Source organism: Calypte anna, chromosome 9 (genome assembly GCF_003957555.1).
Source record: "Calypte anna isolate BGI_N300 chromosome 9, bCalAnn1_v1.p, whole genome shotgun sequence".
NCBI lineage: Eukaryota > Metazoa > Chordata > Aves > Apodiformes > Trochilidae > Calypte > Calypte anna.
In genome coordinates, this window is record NC_044255.1 from 10,390,556 (window position 1) to 10,410,806 (window position 20,251).

Genomic DNA, 20,251 nt, shown 5'->3' on the forward strand with positions numbered 1-20,251 from the left:
GCCACAGACTCATCTTCTCAGCCAAAGCACAATTTATACATTAGCATTATATCTTGCAGTGATGTAATTAAGAGCAGCTCCAATACACATACCAAATAACTGACATAAGCACAATTAAAGACATTTACCTTGTATGAAATCATGACCCAAACTACCAATCAAAAACCTGTACAGAGAAACAGAAGTTCTGTGTAAAGCCAAACAAAAGGAAGTCACACCCAAAGGAACACCTGTTGAACACTAAGGATTAAACTGTCTTTAAGCTGATGGACTATGTCTTCAGAGTGCTCACAGCTATTCTTTCATGGTAACTGGATAGAAGAACATAAAATAACAGCTTCCACAGATACATTTTAGGAAGGTTCCTACCTCTACAGTAATGGAAAAACGTTGCCAAAAGCCAGAGTATCAAGACTTATGAAACAAATGAACTTCATGAAACTATCTACTCCACACATACTCACCCTTTCAGTACTTGAAAAATTAGTCTGTGGGAATCAAGCATTTTTTTTCACCTGGGGATCACAGAGCATGGTAATGACAAATGAATGTCCCAGGAAGAGAAAATTAAGGTGTTGAACTGGAGCAAACCTAACTATTAAGAGCTCTTTAAGGTGCTTCTCAGCAGGATGCCAGATCAGTCTTAAGTTACACAAGAACTAACAGTCACAAACTTTAATACAGACAAAAAACCGTACCACAAACTCCTCCATACAAAGTAGCATCTAACCTTCACTTACCTCCTTTTCTCCTAAGCTACCCACACACTTTCCCTTCACAAGCAACAACTATACCCATACTTTGAAGTTCAGGAGATTGACAAGTTGACACTAATAATGTATTTTTCCTCAGGGTCATACCATGGCCATGTTTGCCAAAGCCTGCATTCCTTGCTGGTAGTCAGTCACTTCCGAGTTAGAAGAAAGGCTACTTACTTCCTGGTGAGGTGATGTTAAAACAGATGCTGCCTAAATCTGTTCCAATGCTATTATCTCCCAGCTAAACTACTGCTCTGTGAAGCACTGGAAGTTTTCACAGACTACCAGTAACAGAGAACACATATCAGAAGAACAGTTTCTCCACAGCTCCAAGGAATAACCCAAAGAATAGCCAAAATGAAAAGAAGGCTTTCTGTAGCCTGATCTTAGGACCAAAATTATTATTTAAGAACTATCTGTACTCTTTGTCCTTGCAATGTGCTCTGTGACCCAAACAGAATACTCAGGAGTTGCCTCTGAAATGGATGACATTTAATCCTGCACAAATACTAAGCCTTACAAGCAAACCTATGACCCTCAAAAAATTGCTACCAATTCTGGTCTTATCTAGGATTGGAACAGACTATGTTGAAGAAGAAATGAAAATAAGACTGTGCTCCTTCAGACAAAAGCTATGCATCCACCCTCCTTATTCCTGAATACACCATCTTTCAGCTGAATGTCACTGTATCTTTCAAGGAGTAAGACACTACTGATGGAAGTTAAAAAGGCAACTAGATTCCTAGCTATACATCCTAGTGACTGTGGTCATCTAAATAAAGAAAAGCAAGTTCCTCTAGTCCAAAAACTAGAGTGAAAATCCTGGGTACTTGGTAGAAGGCAATCTCCAACTACTACATATATTTATCCAAAGTTTCTATATTTGACTATGCCGTTATTTAAAGCCCTTTCTCTTGCAGAAGTATCTCCAAAGGTACTGGAATAGTACACAATTACTAGTTCTGCTCTCATGTCTCTGCAGGATATTTTCATGTTAAAATTCACCAAACTTGAAGAACTGATCAAAAATTCAGATTACTACATCTGTACAGATTTACACAAACAATGTGTCAGACCTGACACTGAACTATCACCAGCTGTCACCGTAAGAGCTTTCAAATCCTGCTTCTCCTCCACTCTCCCACCACAAATGCTACTCCAGTCTATGTAAGTATAAAGAAAATCTCTTTCATGGAACAGCTGTAACTTTTATAACAATACAGCGAGTGTCAGTGCTAAAAAACTGGACACCTGTATACATATTTTGTTCTTTGTTGGTTTTGGTTGTTTTTTATTTCAATTGGGATTTTTTTTTCCTCTTAGGCTTTAGCTGGCAACAAGATATTTCAGGCTAAAAGTCAGGCATTTAAAGTATTCCAATCAAAAAAGCAAACCAAAAACACAGTAAGGAAGGATTGTCCCTTTGCTTTATAAATAAACAAATTAAAAAAACCCCTACCATTTAAAAAAAAAAAAAGACCATAGTATGATTGCCAGTATTTCCAGGAACAGGAAGATGCATTCTCCTTTCCTGAGAAACAAAGATTTAAGACTGGTTCTTTCTAATACTGTGCACACATGAGCCTGCCTCCCTTCCCTGAGTCAGTAGTGTCCTTAAATGATATTTGTTTATTCTATAAATGTCTGTAGATAGCCATTCTCACTGGACCAGAGAGAATTACTAAACTACAGCTTTCCACCCTGCAAGATTCAAAGCTGTGTTAACAGCAAACACACTACAGAAAGAATAATTTTGCCTGAAGTTTTTTCCATCTTTTAGTCGTACCTGGACATAAAATATTCATAGTTACTATTAATGTGCAGTCAGAGGCCCAATGCTGAGAAAATAGATTGGAAATTAGTTTCTGAAAGCCTTAGCAGTTATAACACCTGAATTCAGGCAATCTTAAACTTGTGATGGAATTAAATCTTGAAATCCTAATTTTGTAATGACAGAAAATAAAGATTCCCAATGTGACTTTTTTGACAGCAGAACTCATGACACTTGCTATTATTCCCAGGCATACAGAAGAAAGGTCATTCATAATTCTGTTTTGTTAAACCCAAAATTATTTAAAACAAAAAATTGCTGTTGATTGTATCCAAATAGAACACATCACTAAACAGGTTTAGAAGAAATTATTTGTTATGATCAACAGAGTATACCCATGGAAGGAAACTATGAAAAAAGATGAAAGCTCTGTTGTTGTTATAGCCTGGTTTATTTCAACATAACTAGCCAGGTGACAGTTATCTAAAGCCAGAGATCCTACCCCAAAATTTTCTGATTTTCTCCACAACTATGAAAGCTTACACTTCCTTCTCCTTTCCTCCCACCATATAGTAAGTATGAGTAAAAAATATGGAACAATAAATTATACTAATGAGATGCTTGCAATTCCATGACTACAATAATATTAAGCAGCATGGATACCCTGTAACTCAGTACTAAAACCAAGAAGCTGTGCTATAAGCTGGCAGCTGGCACAAGCAATAGTGACCACATATTCCACTTACTCAGAGGGATACTGGAAGGGACTGGGAGGGGACTGTGTATGGAGGAACAACCAATACTTAGGGGGATACAACATTACAGAACAATTGATAATCTTACAGTGCTTTTGTACAAGAAGTATTTACATGGAATATTCTATCCTGTCACAGCTGGCCTTGGTCAAGAGAGAATTGCAGCTGAGAGAACAGAAAAGTGCTGTTAGTCAAGGTGAAAAATAAGGCCTGTATTATTTAGCCTGGCAACAAGAAGGTTATAAATGCTTCCTGTAAATGCCAAGGGTAAAACAACAAGAGAAGAAAATTACTTAAAATGAGAGGACAGCATGGATACAGTCAGCAGGCAAAACAGTTACAACAAACTTTGAGGATGGAAATTCGATGCTCCTAAATTTCAAGAAACAATATGCTGAAACCACCTCCCAGGAGGGTTGAAGAATTAAAAAAACAAGTATGAAAACAAAACCAACACATGCACTTAGCTGCTTTTTAGACAGCTGCAAGTTAGAAATTTAACTCTATCCCAACAGTATTAGCAGATTACATATTTGATGTTGTAAGGCCTCTTTCTAAGCTTATTTCTAGATAGCAGTACTTCACTGTCTTTACAGACAACTGAAATACCTAGACCTGTTGTTCTACTAGTCCAACCAGAGGACAGATGAAATGCTGATGTTAGTCAAGTCTGAGATGCTCAGGTACAAAAAAGTACTTCAGAGGTTCAGTTCATAAGAAAGGCCTCCCCTTTGATCTTTTTGCTAGGGAAGAAACTGTAATACCACTCTTATGGTAAGACTCATTCTTTCTCAAAGTTGAAGTGATAGAAGACACTGCAAGGAAGCAAACCTGTATTATCTGCAGTTTATGAAGCTTTTCTTGAAGCTTCCATGGTTGTCTACTATTCATCTACTGTGACTAAGGAAAAAAACTTGTCCCCACACTTTCTGTTGGGAAGACTTGGGAAGGCAGAAGACAGTACTCTAAAAAGCAAGTTAGTGCAGTAAGCAGAGAGTTTTAGGATTTAAAAATAAAAACCCACAAACCATACAACCACACTTTTGGATAAGGTTATTCTATGCAGAGGTTGTTTATCTAGTGTGATCCTTCTACTGCTGTGTCACTCTATGCCCATATGTTCACGTTTGATATCTCCCAAATGTGTGTGTAACAGAAGGGGGGGGAACAGGGGGAGGGGAGCAGGGTGGGGGTAGATATAAGCCAGAGTTGAAACATCCAGAAAACCAAAACAGCTACTTGATTTTTTTTTTTTTTTTTTTTTTGCAAGAACCCCATGTAGAAGTAGCAGACAAAAAAGCAGGAACATTATGAAAGTGTCACATACAGATTTTATATCCAAGTTACTAACAACAAGATAACTGGTGTGTCAGAATGGGTTACAGAACAGAGAAAGTCAAAATACTACTTTAACTCTGTTGTTGCTGAGCTGACTTTCCAAATAGCCCAACATAACTTGGCTGAAGGAAAACAATTTTGCAAATACAAAAAACTGGAAGGAAAAAAACATTTTTTAGATGAAAGCAAACAGCTTTTAGATGAAAACACATTAAGCAATTTTACAATGCATAACAACCTTCTTGGCGCAGCTAATGACACTAGTTTAGAACAGTCAGACTGTAAATAACAGGTCAAAGGAGTTGGAGTTGCTCTGGTGACACTACGGGCATTGCCAGCAGGAAGCACAGTTAGAATTTAAGTGCAAGATCTCACTCAATCTTATAGAAAGTCAGACTTCATCTGAGCAAAACATATGAAGAGTTCTGAAAAAAATAAATTATTCAACTACATTAGCTTTATCCATTGACTTAAGTGACTCATTAGGAATCTACTTTCTTTAAAACAACAAGACAGTTTTAACAACTTTTGGCTAAGTCTGCAACAGAAAAGAAAGCACCTGATGTACCCAGGGAATATACTTTACCCCAGACAGCCTCTGGAAGCAATAAAGCATATCAACAACAGCACTTACTAGGCTTGCTGCTTCAGTGGAGTCTCACTGGCAGCTTTATTTGTAATTGCCCTCAAAAACTCATTGCTATACTTGCACTTACCTCAAGTGTCCTAATACATAGTTCTTGGGTTTTATCTTCATCTATCTCTATCTCTAAAATACTAGGAAAAAAAAAATCCCATCCTTACTACTGTGACCATAGTGGCACAGTATTTAAGCATTAATAAAGCCATTTAAGCAGTACCATTCCTTCACACACTAAATTCCACAAAATTCATCTCTCTTCATAGTTCTCATAGACAGCTCCATTTCCACTCTGTGTGGAGTACTAAAATTTGCAGTTTGAGGTCTGCAGTGGCATTTTTCCTTAAGGCTTCTTCCAATTCTAGTTACAAAGTGCTGATGAAAGTTTTGAGCTGGAGTCTTTCTGTCAAGAGTCTAGCATAAACATGGCTATGCTATGTTCAGTTGCAAGTCTACAAATACTTGAGGTAAATGAGAAATAGGGAGTAGGCAGCAGAACTATATATCAACTCAAAAGCTGTCATACAAGACATCTGAGGAAAGCATATTTGTGATCTTATTTTTGGCAAAGAAACGCATTTGTTCCTCTGCCATGCTTTTTGTAACCAAGTAAGAAAATGAACCTAAGTTCTTTAATCCATAATCTTATGGCATAATGCAGGTCTTCATTTTCATTACCTGTGTTTTATTGTAGAAAGCTATCTGCTAAATGAAGCAGTCAGAATGCTACCCAAGTAAGATACAGCAGCATTCTCATGACAAATATGAAAACCACTGAAATAGATTGTAGCAGATCTTTAAAGCAAAACATTTAACACTTTGAATCCTAGCTTAAGGTTTGCTGAAGTTACACTACTCCCACTGCTTTCTTCAAATGAGATTCAGTTGAAATGGTGTTTTCTACACAAATTTTCCCATTAACTTCAAATCAAGCCACATTTTTATGCACACCAACGGTATTCTTGCCCCTTCCATTACTTGAAGCCATTGTATTTTTAACCTAGCTATGCAGCTTCTTCTCAGGTACTATTCACTCTGGCGTATTCACAGGGCCTCTGCCTGTGTGCCCCTATCCAAGTCAGCAGTTTCCCACCTTCCCCTCATCACTTTACCATGAATGCATTCATTGAGCAATTACACCTGAAACAACTGTAACAGTGAAAACACATGAAGCTTTAAAGCAAATTTACAGGTCACAGTCACTAACTTCTATTATAATGGAGTATATCAACAAAATAAAGAGGAGAACATGCACTGTTTAAGGAAGCCAGAGTTCCAAATTTGGTTTTGGCCTATTAATATGCACCTTCAGTTACTTTCTTCATCAGTTCTCTTTTAACACACAGCCACATCTCACCTGTGATCAGAAGGTTCAGTTACACTGCACACACCTTCCAGGAACAGACACTCTGTACTGAATAAGCTAATTACATAAGGGATTTGACAGTGGAAGAAGATGCAGAACATTATTGACATGGATTAAGATGCCATCTTCTAGCCCTTAACCAGATCTTATAATATTATCTTGCCCAAAAATAGACATCTACCACAGATTCATATTACATATATATGATGTAAAGAGAGTTCCTCTTCACTAACTCCAGGGAATAAAAGTACACATCTAATTTTTATACTACCATCAAGGTTATTTAATGCAAGCACATGGATTTTGGGGGTGCATATGTGTTTTTCCTTTTCATGGCAGATGCTGAAGCCCACCATCATGAGCATTAATATGCATTGTTTACATCTCTCCTTCTTTGGTGCCTCAACTTATTTATTCTGCTCCCAAAAAATTCGTCTTTCAACGTAGAAGTTACTACATAAAAGTGTATTTTTCATTTACACATTTATTTACCTGTACTTCTATTTTTACCTGTAAGCAGTCTTGGACTAAGACAGAAAGTGCAGAACATACTGCAGGACATACTTCAAGCACGTGAGAGTCCACAGTACAGAAAGAAGGTAGTTAATCCCACCCAGAGTGGGCAAGACAAATCATAAGCTCATAGAAAGGTAAATACAACAGAAGCTAGATATGGAGAAAGACAGGGGAGAGCAAAACAGCATGCATGTTTTCTAAAAGCAAAGATAGTGCAAAACTAGACCTAGCTACCTTGGATACTAAGCATGTACCAGAAGACCCACGAAGGTTTGTCCCAGGCCTATTTTTCCTAAGACTTTTACTTTCAGCAACTCCTCCTAAAAAACTATCAAATTAAGTTTATTCATTAGTTAGTACTCTGCATTAACAACAATTGGTGCTAACCATGCTTTAAATACACAAGAGCAGTCAGCCACAAATCTGACGGAGATGCACTTAGCTGGTATTGAGTCTCGTGCCCCTTTCATGACTAGACAGCCTTCTGAAATTTTAACACCTTTTTCCCCCGAATAACACACATACATCAGAAAATAAATAGCAGATTTCTATTCTTTAATTTTCACCTTTACAGAAGCCCAGCACTTAGATGTCCTTCTTCATGCTGAGTTTACTTATTTGGATGTTGCACAATAACATGAGGGTTGTCAGTAACAAGCTGCTCCAAAAGCAAAATAAACATGAAATGTAACTTGCCTTTTAGATCTTAAATAAAGCTTTCTCATTTAAAAAGTACCAGGGACCTCAGCTTCCATTTTGAAATACCAAATTGCTCCCTACAACTCAAGGTTCACATTCCAGGAGATGACTCAGACCTTTTCATACCTTTTAAAAAGGTCTAATCTCTGCAGTTCAGCATGCACACTGGACACCATCACAACACAGACCAATCTAATTCAGAAAACACAGAGAAAGTGATTTCCCCCCATTTCATGAGACAGCAGTGTACTGCTACACAACTGAATCCTTCCAATTTCCTCTCCACACAAACCTTTGTAGGCTCATTGTTGTGGGTTTTTTTTTCCCTTTCTTATCAGTCAAGAGGATGGAGCTATTTTATCAGTACAGCAATCAGTAAAAAAACTCTTTATTCAAGAGTAGACAAAGGCAAGTGGTGGTGTGAGCAGGGCCAAATGACCTCCAGAAATCCTTTCCAAACTGGCTTTCTATATGAAGGTACAAGAGATGCTTCTTTGGAGGATCTGGAGGTGCCTATGGTTGGGACAGCAGTGTTAGTACTTCTCACACATCTTTAATACTCAAGTCCAGTGTTAGATGACTGGGATTAACTTTGCTGACACAAAACTAACTTTTCCAGTTTTCCCTACATAGTAAGTCTTCACTTCAGAGGTTGACTATCTGTTGCTCTTACAGACAGTGATTTTCTGCCATATTTGTACATTCATGAGTCAAGTAAGACTGGCAAGAGTCTAATACATTGCAAGACAAGCTTGTTACAGACACTAAGAGTAAACATAATGGTTATGGGTGCTCCAACCCTGGCAGAATTAAAGGACAATATGACTGTATTTACTCATTTAGGTTCTACCAACTTGGTGAGAAAAATTCAACCACATGTCAGGAGTCGTAGAACCACTGCTCTTCAAAATTAGCCTTCAAACTAAAGTAACCATCACTGGTATCTGAAAGAATGCAGTAAAAAACTGACTTAGTGCTGCCTTTCACACTGATTGTACACTTAGTATCATGTGTAGCTTCAAATTTTGTCTTTAGAGAATATTGTTGAATTCACATTTAAAGTTGATCACTTTGTTTTAAAAAAAGATTCAGAAACAAGCAGCTACATACAAGCATTTAGTCATGCTTGATCATCAGTGATAATTCAGAAAACACTTTTATTCCTTAAGAAACACATTATTTCATGTAAATTGAAAAAAAAAAGGTATCAGGAGGCTAAAAGAAGAGTAAAAGTAACTTTATTTTGCAGTTACCAACTTCATGTCCTGAATTAAAACCTGAAAACTCACAGCAAGAAGCTGATTTGTATACTGCTGAAAAACTGCTATGATACTACATACACATTAAAATAAAGAGCAAATTAAGTACTACTTCTTCAAAAAAATAAACCCACTGACCCATAGGTAATGTTATCCTAAAAAAAAAATTAAAAATAAAAAATTAAAATAATCCACATATATTACTACCTTCAGAGTCACTACTGAATGACCCTTGATGAAAAGTTTTCCCTATTAAGCATGTCATGAGAGTCCACAAAGTATTTCATATGGAGTGTTACTAATTTGACAGGTGATGAGCAGGATACAGATCATCCAACAGGAGATCCCAGAAACATTCGAGGTTAAGTTTTTGACAATGTGATAGCATACCATGTTGTGCAACTCTGGGATTTGATTATACTTTGTCACAACAATTTAGTCTCAGTGTGACAGAAGACAGCCCAGTGATATGAAATGTTCTTCATGATGCTTACTAATTAGCTTGTTAGAAAATATAAAAAAGTCTATAAATACAAGATTAAGACAGACATTTCTGAGACTCACTCACACTGCGAATTAAATACAACCTTGTAAGCCAGTCAAACAGTAACTTCCCTAGACATGCTTCAGCTTCACTGCATAGAAACAAAAGGAATTTCGTCAGTTTACCTTCCTACATTGTTTCGACTGTGCTTATCAGTGATGTAAGGGCTCACACAACAATTTGTCCTAGCTTCATTAGTAACTTTCAAGCCAACTATTACATTTTTGCCAAACTACTGCAGGACTACAATGTCTTTGTTACCTATAGCTTTGGACCTCAAACTTCGGAATTTTCTTAAGAATAAAAAGTCTTCATTATAATTTTTCCTGTAATATTCTGGGCTTGAAGACAATTAACCAAAGAGCAACACAGAAAGGAAGATAAAAACTAAACTTGTGCATAATTCCAGATTGAGAATGACAGTTCTGATTATTCATTTACTGGGAAGATATGTATTATTTCCCTAATGGTCACTCCGGCCTGAAGAACTTTAAGACATGAAAGGACTATTTTCATAAGCCTCTTACTCAACAGGTCAGCACTCCTAGTGAAACAGATCTGCTATATTAATAAATAGGAATGCCACACTATGGATGACCTACTATTTTTCTACTAACAGTTAAGACCTGTTTAGGCTCCTACTTATGGAGACATTTAGAGACTGAAGAACAGAAAGCCTTAAAAGTTGTCAATTCAAGCTTACTATTTAACTTTTTCAGGGAAATACTTGGAGTGAAAAAAACAAAACACATCAAACAAAAAACCAGATCATCTATATTTCCACCACAACAACAGGATACATGAAACAATAATAACTAAAAATACCCTTCCATTTTAAGACCAAAAAGTATCCATACAGAACCAAGCCATACACAAATCAGCTACATTTTCCACAAATTAGAAACATGCCAGTTTCTAAAAACTCAGATTACTTATAGTATTTACTCAGCAAAAACTATCAATATTCACTAAATGGGCTTCCAAGCAAAAGAAAAGTATAGTTATTTTAAGTAGTGCTTTCATGTTCACTATGCATATTTTATATGTATGTAAAAACTACAATACATTTTAAAACTTTTAGTTTGACAAAAAAAATTTAAAACCTCACAAATGGCTTTGAGCAGAAATCAAATACCAAAAAAATACCCTTGTACAATTAAAAATTTGCTTGGGGTGGGAGGGGAGAGAAAGGGGGAGAGAAAGAGCTGGAGAGAAGATACCAGAGATAACCAGAAGTAATCAAAGTAATGCTTGCTAGCTTTTGAAATCTTACAGAGGAAGTATATCCACAGCAACAGTTCCACTAAAAAAACATGGAAAATTAATTTCAATTTAACTCATTAGAAATCCTCTTATTATGAAGGATGTACTTCATATTTGTTAGGCAGTAACTACTTAAGTCCTCTTTCTGACAGCCTTTAAAGCACCAGAGCACCAAGAAGCTCAGTATTTGTCACACAATACCTAAGCAGTGGAAATTATCCTGTTCAAGCAAAGTTTTGTATTAGTGTTAGAATCTCCAAACCAATATTATTTCTGCTGAACAAGATGTACAGAAAAAGAAAAAAGAAAAAAAAGAAAAAACCCAACAGAAAAAAAAACCAACCACTAAGAAGCCTTTGAGAAAAACCAAAATATTTCAAAATAAAATTATTATTGGATTGCTACACATAATAAAACCACCCTCAAAACAAACGGCACACACTCTGAGAAATGTTCCCAAGTTGCATGCCAGACTTACAGAATAAATTTAGGCCAGTACCAAGCACTCATTTCTTCCCCGTGTGTAAATGCGACACAATCAGGCCTCACATGCAGGCCTCTCTCTCCAATACAGGCAAGACCTTTGTTCGATACGTCGATGTTTTTCCCCCAAAGCCCTTGACATAACTTTCCATTCTTTCCCCTATTATTTTCCGGTTCAGAGTCTAGACTTTCGGACTCCCGTTCTGTGAAAAACCCCTGGCTGTGGAGAAAGCCAGTGCACCAGGCAGGGGGGGGAAGGGGGAACAATAAAAAAGTTGAACAGCAGGAAGAAGGGCCTACAGGTCTGCCGAGAGCCCCGGTATCGGTTTGTTTCCCAGCCCCGGAGAGCCACCGCAGTTACTCGGAAGGGGTCGGTCCCAGCACTACCAGCACCTCCAAACTTCTTCCCCCTCCCCAGCTCCCCCCAGCCCGCTGGGGAAGGGGAAGGAGGAAGAGCCAGGCAGGAAAGGCAGAACCCAGCGTTTGATCAGCCTCCAAGTACGACGCATTATGCAAGCAAACGCGAGGACCAAGCAACTTGCTTCTCGACTGAAAGCAACAAAAAAACATCAGCTCGAAAACATTAACTGTGAAAATAACCCTTCTTGTGGGTAGCCAGCACCGTAACTCCAACCCTACAGGGGCCTCCATTCCCTTCCCACCTTATTCCTCCTCCGAAAAAAAGCTTTTGAAATATGGACGTCGGCCGATTATTTAGCATTTTTATCGAGCTGGGCAAGAGGGAAAGAGAGAGGAGTTTTTGGTTTTTTCCTTTAAAAATTCGATAGCTTCTTCTCCAAAAGAAAAAAGAGAAAGAAATAAAAAAATAAAATAAAAAAAATAAATAAAAGGAAGAAAGCTCCATTAGGGAAAAGGGGGCCAACCAGAGTGGGGGAGGGAGAAGACGGGGAAGGGCATACAAATCGGTACGGCAGTGTCAACACTGACACTGCCCTTTTGTATCAGCAGCAACCCAGGGCCCGGGGAGGAGAGGCCGCTCTCCCCCCAACCTCACGGGCGAGGCGGCGGCCGACAGCCCTGCCTGGCGGTGGGGGGAGCAGGGATATCCCCAAAGAGGGCTCCGATGACTGCCTAGCCATTTTGTCAGCTCCGTTTCCACCCCTTCCCTCCTCAGCGAGGGCCCCTCACCCTATTACACCCCTCCGGGCCCCCCAGCACACACTCACCAGCGCGGCGGCGTCTCGGCCCCATCTTCCCCCCGCCCCCCCCTCCACCCCCCAAACCCATCCGTAACAATGCTCCGGGATGGCGCTGCTCCCCTCCCCCGGGCCTCCGGGAAGGGCAGTTCAGCTAATGCCGGGGATGACACAACAGGCCCGGCCCTGAAGCTGCCGAGGGGCCCAGTGCCACGCCAGCCCGCGCCCGCCTCCCCGGCGCCCCCTGAAAGAGCGGAGGGGCCCCGGGTACCTAGTTTGTCCCGATGCGGCCTCCGCAGACGCTCCGTGCCTCCCCTCCTCCCGGCAGCAGCCGCCTCTCTTCCCTTCAATTATCAGCTGAAGCCGCAGCACCGAGCAGCGCCTCGTCTGCCGCCTCCGCCGCCGATCCCCTTCCAGCGGCGAGAGGGGGAGGCTGGGGGACTACTTTCTCCGGTCGCCGGGGCCCCGCCGGGGCCTCCCGCGCCCCCTAGGCCGAAGGGCGGCCCCTACCCCGGCTTCCGCCCCCCTACCGCAGCCCTCGGCTGCGGCCGTGTGCGTGCCCCGCTCGCTGCGTTCGGCGGGGTCGGCGTCGGGCGGTCAGTATCCCTCCGCCGGGGTCGTCACCCCTGGGTCCACTCCAGTGCCTCCCCTCAGGTTGGGGCGGGGAGGGGGCGCGGGTGGGAGGCGGAGTCCGTAGGGGAGCGGGACTCTGCCGGCGATCGGGGCGAAGACCCTGCCCGGCCAGCGCGTTACTAACGGCCGTGCGCCTTTAAGAGGGGGCTGGGCTCCCGGTGACCCCGCGTGATGTCCGCCTCTTCCTGGTTGCCATAGTCACCGCCTTCCAGCGTCCCAAAATGGCGTCGCTGCTGGGAGAGGCAGCGTCCGAGCCTGGCGAGCAGGCCCAGGCCTGCTAGGACCGGGTCCAAGCTAGGACCTCTGCCAGTTCCTCCTCACCTGGGAGGTGGCGAGTAGCGTCTGCCCTGCTCTCCTCGCCCCTTCACCTCGTGGTCGTCGCTTTTTTCTCCGCCCGGGAAGAAATGCAGCTGGGGCCGCCCCCGGCTCCTGAGGCACCAGCGGCCTTGGTTAGGGCCCGTCCCTGGGGAAGAGCTGGTGAGGAGCGGAGGGGCTCTTAGCAAGGCGCTGCCAATGGGCGAGGGTCGCCTCTCACCGGGTAGAGCCGCGTGCTGCTGCTTCGACCCGCTGAGGGCTGTGAGCGCCGTGCTGCAGCCTGGGACTGTGTCGGTAAGGAGCTGGGGGGGCAGTACGGGCCTGCTACCTAGAGGGTTATTTCCTAGGATAATGGAAAGGTGTCTGGACGTGGGGCCTCTGTATGTGGAAAGTTTCTTCTATCAGAGTATCCTGAGCCAGTGGGAAGGGGCTCTGGGTGAGGACCAGACGAAGGGAGGGGAAAAAATATCCTCAAAATGTTGAGCTAGGAGCCTTGGGGAAAAGAATATACACATCTGTGATTTTCTAACCTTAGAACAAGTTTCAGTCTTAAAAATGCCTCACAAATAAATGAGATACTAACATTTAAAGTAAATTAATAACAGTTCCTCAGGTAACACCACAGTATTTCTCCTAAGGAAACACAAGGTCAGATGCACTCTTAGAGTAGCTAGACTTAAAGGGGGGAATAGTCTAACAGTTCATTCCAGGAAAACTAAATTAAACTGCCTATTTGGAAAGGGGAAGGCTATATGTATTTTTCACATGGTAGCTGAAGATGTTTAGGTGTCCTGCATTATGGTTTTGTATATAACTGGTTTTCCCATCAGAGAAACAAGAAGTGCTAAAACTCCTGGAAGGTTTTTTTTTTGAATTTTTTTTTTAATATGCTGCAAAATGTGCTATATGAGCATTTTTCAGAACTACCTAGTTGTAATTTGTGGAGAAAATTTGACAGTAAGCAAATGGGACTTAACAAATCTGGTTATGAATTTGTAAGGTTGTAAAATAAATAGGTTTTGCTTCATTTTGACCTGTTTTGACTTAGTTGACTTTATATGTTTAAGAGATGCTTGTCTCAGGCTGGGCATAATGATGTGGAAGTTGTGAATTTTCAAAAATATTTATGAGAAAAAAAATTAAATTTCTCCCTTAAAAAAAAAAAAACCCACATATTGTGAGCCAAAGAGGAAATTTTTGTTCTGTTTTCCCTAGGCAAACCAAAATAGTTAACATATTTTCTTCCAGGGATGAAGGAATTACTAGGTTTGTAACTGAGAAATTAGGGCATGGGGAGGCATCAAACTGAAGTTCAGATGCAATTCCAGATTATCTGTGTTCTGTGTATTATATGCTCCTTCTTCTGATCTCTCTAATGCCAAGATTTTCTTTTTATAACGCCAGTGTCTTTAATATCTTCAGAAGGGGTTTTGCTTTTGTTCTTAAAAAAAAAAACCCTAAGGTAGAACTGACAAGGTAAGCTTAGGAAACTTTGAGTTCCACCAAAAGCAGGAGTAGTTACAGTGCTGCACAATGGCTGGGCAATATGTGCTTTTCTGCAGCTGAAATCTTGTATTAGGCCTGTCCCAGTGACCTCTTGGGAATCACATCAGTGCCACGCTTATTCATGGAATATTTGAGTGGTATGGGTTTTTTTCCATTCATTTTTGCACTCAGAAAATAAAAATAAGATGTTCCTCATTATTATCATCATCTTCAGTTTTTGGTTCTCCTATCAGTTGCCCATCAAACAGATACCTATTTTTGGTTTTGTTTTCAGCTCACCAAATATATCCTTAAAACAAACCTAAGACAGTTAACGAAAACAGTGCAGAAAGCTTTGTGTCAGTGGGAGTAAGTAAAAATTATTCTGTAAATATTTATGGTACAAAAGCATTACCAGGAAGTTAGTGTCCCTGAAAAATCACTGGCTGGGATCATTTGAAAAACTCTGTTTTGATTTTAAGATGATAAGATCATTTGAATATTATGCAGTGAACCTATGTATTTGAATATATATCACTCTGTCCTCTGAAAGTGATGTACCTGATTCCAGCAAAGCTTCCCAATTCAATCAAGTTTGAATCCACTATTGTGGAAAACTACTGATTACATGGAAGTCATCTCTGCTGCTTTGACTGCTGTACGTGCAAGACTTCTGGATGCTACTTTGCCTTTCTTCAGGCTGTAGAATCTCCTGAGAAGAGATCTTTGTCAAAAATAGTAATTGAAGTTTTGTGCATTACTGATGTGCCAAGTGATGTATCGTGTAAAATATATTTAGCCATACTGTGTTAGCATCTAGGAGGCCTAGTTTTTCGTTCACAATCACAGCATGCTATTCTGCAGCCTCCTACTAAATAATAGTCATTGCCTGAAAGACCTTACAGTGTAAGCTCCCAACCTTGCACATAGTTACATGAATGCTGAAATTTGCCACTTTGAATAGTCCCATTCTTCAAAGTCGGTGGTTTCAAAACAGTCCATTGTTTTTCTTTAGAAACAAAAAGGGAGTTTGTGGCTGCATGGTGGATTTTTATGGAGGCTCCCATGTTTCCGAGTCTTGCCCTGCTTTGAATAAGTCTACTCGGGCTTTACGTGAGGAGTTCCTTCAGGCTGAAGTTACCAGTTTACCAGGTATGTCTTACACAGCTCCATGGTGCAAAATGTGTTTGGGCAAAAGATTTTGTTGGACATCAAGGCCATATCTCAGGGGGAAAAGCAAGTCCACGGAAGCAGGCTTGGGATTCAAACAAGTCATGTGAAATGTCTGTGGCTTTTTCTTTTTTTAGCTTTTTCCCTCATTCTAGGTAACTGACATCTTTCTTCCCTCATGCAACCTGGTATGTTAGGGATGTTCTCCAGAAGGCATTCTTGAAGTCTGCTGCTCAAGGTCAGTACAGTAGGCCTGAAGTATTGTGTATTGTATAACTAAAAATAAAAGAACTAGAATTGATGTAAATTAAAAGAACAGACTTTTCTAAGAGCAGAGTTAAGCATACACTAAGAAGTTTGCTGAAGCTAACTATAGGACAGTAGTTGAGTAAAAAGGACAAGACAGACAAAAAGAGTACCTAGGGTTTGATGCCACAGGAGCACACATTCTGAGCTGTAAGTATGTGAATAGTTTTAATACTTCAAAAATAATTTGGAAAACTTTTATTTATTACTTTCAGTATTGTCAGTTGTATTGTAGCAAGGTGTACTTCAGCATGCATGTTTGTGTTTAACTCAAATCTAGAGAAACTAGAATGCCTGGAAAAAGGGAACATTACCAACTGGTTTCTTCATGTTATATAAATATTTAATAAATATGCTCTCTCAATAGAGTTTAGTGTGTTTTTCAGTCTCCACTTGTGAAGCAGACTCTCTACTTCCTCATCTGCTTCCTGATTTAAAAGATACTTTGGTATCACTGCATTTCTTCCCATTAGAACTTTTGTTCTTAGTAAGTCTCATGAGTGCAAAGGCATTGTTACTTCCCTGTGTCTTCTGGAAATTCTATGTGATTAAAATTTTGGGGTTGTATTTAACTTTCTTTACCAACATCTTATCACTAACTCTTGATCATCCTTTGATCACTTGTTATTCCAATGTCTTTCTAATCTGTCAACTTTCTATGTATAACTTTTTGGGTCTGAGCAGAAATTGCTTCTGAATGACTTCACCACTTGTACTTTTTCTTTTTTTTTTTTTTCTTCTTTTTAATTTTTTCCTGCTTTTCCAGGACTGCTTCGAGTTGTTTTCAAGGAGAAGTTGGGTATATCTATTAGGATGAACGTACTAAATAGAAAAACATGGGTGGGCATAAAATGTGTACTAGTAATCCTGCTAAGATTCATGGGAACTGTGGATAGGTTTTGTTTTGTGTGAGCACATGTAATGTAACACAGACTGGTAATCTTCTTTGTCTCAAGACTGATACCAAAGTTGGCATTCAATCACTGTTTGAAATGCCAAATTAGTGTTTGATATGACAGGAATAATTTGGCAGTGTTTGTCACAAACAACACTAGACATTATCTGTTTGTACAAAGCAAACAATAAAGCATGTTATTTCCAACATTAAACATAAGATGACTTGAAATATCCATTAAAATAACCTTTCAAAAGAATTTCTTTAAAATAAATTGTGTAACAGATTATAAGCACAGGTTTTGAAAATTGTAAGAGAGGAATCCAGATGGTGGGGCAGTGTAGAAAAGGTTTGAGAGCTCATTCTGGTCAAACAAGGAATATAGGCACATGCCATCCTCTCCCCCCCCAGAAAAAAAGGCTGGTGCTTAATCTGCTTATAGGACAGTCTGATAACTAGAAAGATGAGGCTGGTAACAATAGAAATGTAATAGGAAAATGACCCACTCAACATCTAATTAATACTAGCATCTGGCATCATTTAATGAATTCTGCACTAATCACAGGATTTTTCCTTGTTAGTGAAATATTTAGCCACTTACCCATAAAAGGCAGGCATCATATGTACAGAAAACTAATGTATTTCTTTGCAATATTCTACATATGATCTGCTCATTTAACAGTCAGGACACCTAGATATGTAAATACTGCAGGTAACCAGGAAAACAGTTATGACTGCTCTGGTTCTTTGCCCATCATTGCTCATATTGTTCAGTGTTTGCTTCAACATCTTCAATCAGTTTCTGATGAAATCAAAAGAATCTGAGTACAGCCTATTATTTTTTATGTGGAGAACTACAGTATTTCCTTAGAAGATCCTGTAATTAACTGTTTTCATTTAAAAAGTACTTGCTTTCTGACTTTTTTTAGTTGCAAGAAAAATTCTAAACATACTGCATTTAGATCTTAAAAAACATACTAAAAAAATCTCTTTTCAGTAGACAGTCTGATTCCTTATCAGGTCTAAGTTTAAAAAAAAAAAAAAGCTATGAAAATTTCAATTTCAGAAGAGATTCATCAGTATTTGTGATTGCTTCCTGGTTGTTGTTTTTTTGTTCAGGCTCTATTGAAACTGACAGCAGTAGTTAATCCATTTTGAAAAATGGTACAACAGAAGTTAACTATGTGTTTCCCTCATATGTTGGGCTTGGTTTTAAATGGTAATGATGACACGAAAAATAACCTATTTGATTGATAAAAGATGTCATTTGAAGATGGATTTGGGTAAAAACAAAAATTAAATGTTATAGTAATTACACTGAAATTTTTTCAATGTTATGCAAACAATTTTTTGCAAGATTAAGTGTAATTTTAAGTGTAGATCTGTTGGAAATTAACCTTTTCAAACTCATACTGGTTTATGTGCATCAGAAACCTAGAAGATTCCCAACCAGTTACTGCATAGTTGGACCAATTCTATTCAGGTCTCTTTTTTGGTGTTTCAAATGGAGATTTTGAGTTCTTAAAAAACCTGCAGAAATTTGTCTAAAGGGGTTTCTTAAAAAGATAGCTTTGTTGTGAGCTATTTTTATGAGGACTCCAATTGTATAAAACTAGAAACTTGTTGTCATAAATAAGAATTGTTTCAAGCATAATTTGATTACTTCAGGAGAAGGAAGTAATTTCCCCAGCTCAAGAAATTCTCTGTTATGCTAAAGAAGTGTATTTCCAAAATAACTGAATACTTTCATGGTAATGGTATCACACAGTATTAAGCAATTAGTATGAGGATGTTTGTTAAGCCTAAAAGACATAGAGAAATCTCCTTTACTTATTTATTTTTTCTGATTTGGATATCTAAATAAACAATAGAGCTGCTTGGAAAACTTATACAGTTTCTCTGTAGAAATCCTGCTGTGTTAGGAAAAAAATAAATATTGTCAGATGTTTCTGTCCAAAGCTTAAATATGTTAGTTTAGTAACATGATGTGTTGCAGTGTGGCTTCCTGATAGTATATCTCACTTCTTCCATACAGTGCTACCTCTGGATTTATGCAGATGCTAGATTCTATCCATAAGATTTTGAGAAGATTTGGGAATTCCTTGGTCATGCTGCAATACTAAAGATATAATCCAGCACAAGGACCCAACTGACACAGGAAAATTGGACTTTTAGCAACTGAAATGCAATTTGTGATGTGTTTCAGTAGCCATGTTGGTATTTCAGAGTTTTCTTTATTGGTGGATCAAGGTTTCTCTGCAGAAGACGTCATGTACAGCAGTTAAGTGGTGGTTTTTTCCTTCTCAAAAAAATCAATTAATTCTGATTTTGGGTTGTTGTTTTGCTTCCCCATGAACATTAATAAAGGCTTAACCCTGTAAAACATCCATTTATAAATTTGAAATAAGAAATATAACTGATCTTGAGTCATTAAATGGTTATTACTTGTGAAGTTCAATTGTTTGTGAGCCTAAGATAATTCAGTATTTCCATGTGGGGTTATGAAATTCCTTTTTCAATAATGATTGAGCTGTTATTTGAAGATGCATTGTAATATTCTCATAGCAATTTCAGTTAAGGTATGTTAAGGATAATAAAGTAATTTTACTTAATTCTGTTACTGTTTTTTGCTAATAATTTCATTTTCTGTATCACTAGTACCCTAGAGATTCATATTTTTTTGTCTAGACTGTCCACTCCTAGCTAGGCTTTAGTATGCCAGCAGCAGCATCACACTGAATTGTAGTGTTTAAGGTTCCATTTTGTTTTAAGTTCTATGCATTGCTTTAATATTTGTGGCTTTCTTCGAAGCTAACATGTTTGATCTAGTTCTCCCTGCCAATAATGGTTTTCAGGTCATGAAGGTGGAATACTTTCTCGATGTAAGCAACCACTGCT

General features: G+C 39.1%; 2 protein-coding genes and 1 long non-coding RNA gene across 9 annotated transcripts in view; 2 read left to right on the forward strand and 1 right to left on the reverse strand.

Moving 5' to 3' along the window:
• The window catches only part of TRIP12 (thyroid hormone receptor interactor 12), a 73,858-nt gene extending 60,638 nt beyond the window's left edge, over positions 1–13,220 (reverse strand). For 3 of the 7 annotated variants that reach the window (XM_030456193.1, XM_030456192.1, XM_030456191.1), the window contains exon 1: positions 12,821–12,903. The gene's annotated coding sequence lies outside the window, so the exon portion shown is untranslated. Of the gene's footprint in view, positions 1–4,115; positions 4,281–12,579; positions 12,600–12,820 lie in introns of those variants that run through there. The other 4 variants (XM_030456187.1, XM_030456190.1, XM_030456189.1 and 1 more) reach the window with 4 other exon arrangements.
• On the forward strand, positions 12,649–19,919 carry LOC115598765 (proline-rich protein 12-like). The gene is made up of 3 exons (XM_030456331.1): positions 12,649–13,145; positions 15,998–16,134; positions 19,389–19,919. The coding sequence occupies exons 1-3, from the start codon at positions 12,649–12,651 to the stop codon at positions 19,415–19,417; spliced, it is 663 nt and encodes a 220-aa protein (XP_030312191.1). The 3' UTR covers positions 19,418–19,919.
• LOC115598750 lies at positions 13,366–15,351 on the forward strand. Its single transcript, XR_003987896.1, has 2 exons — positions 13,366–13,791; positions 15,278–15,351. It is a non-coding gene; the product is annotated as an uncharacterized LOC115598750 (long non-coding RNA).
• Positions 19,920–20,251: the final 332 nt, after the last annotated feature.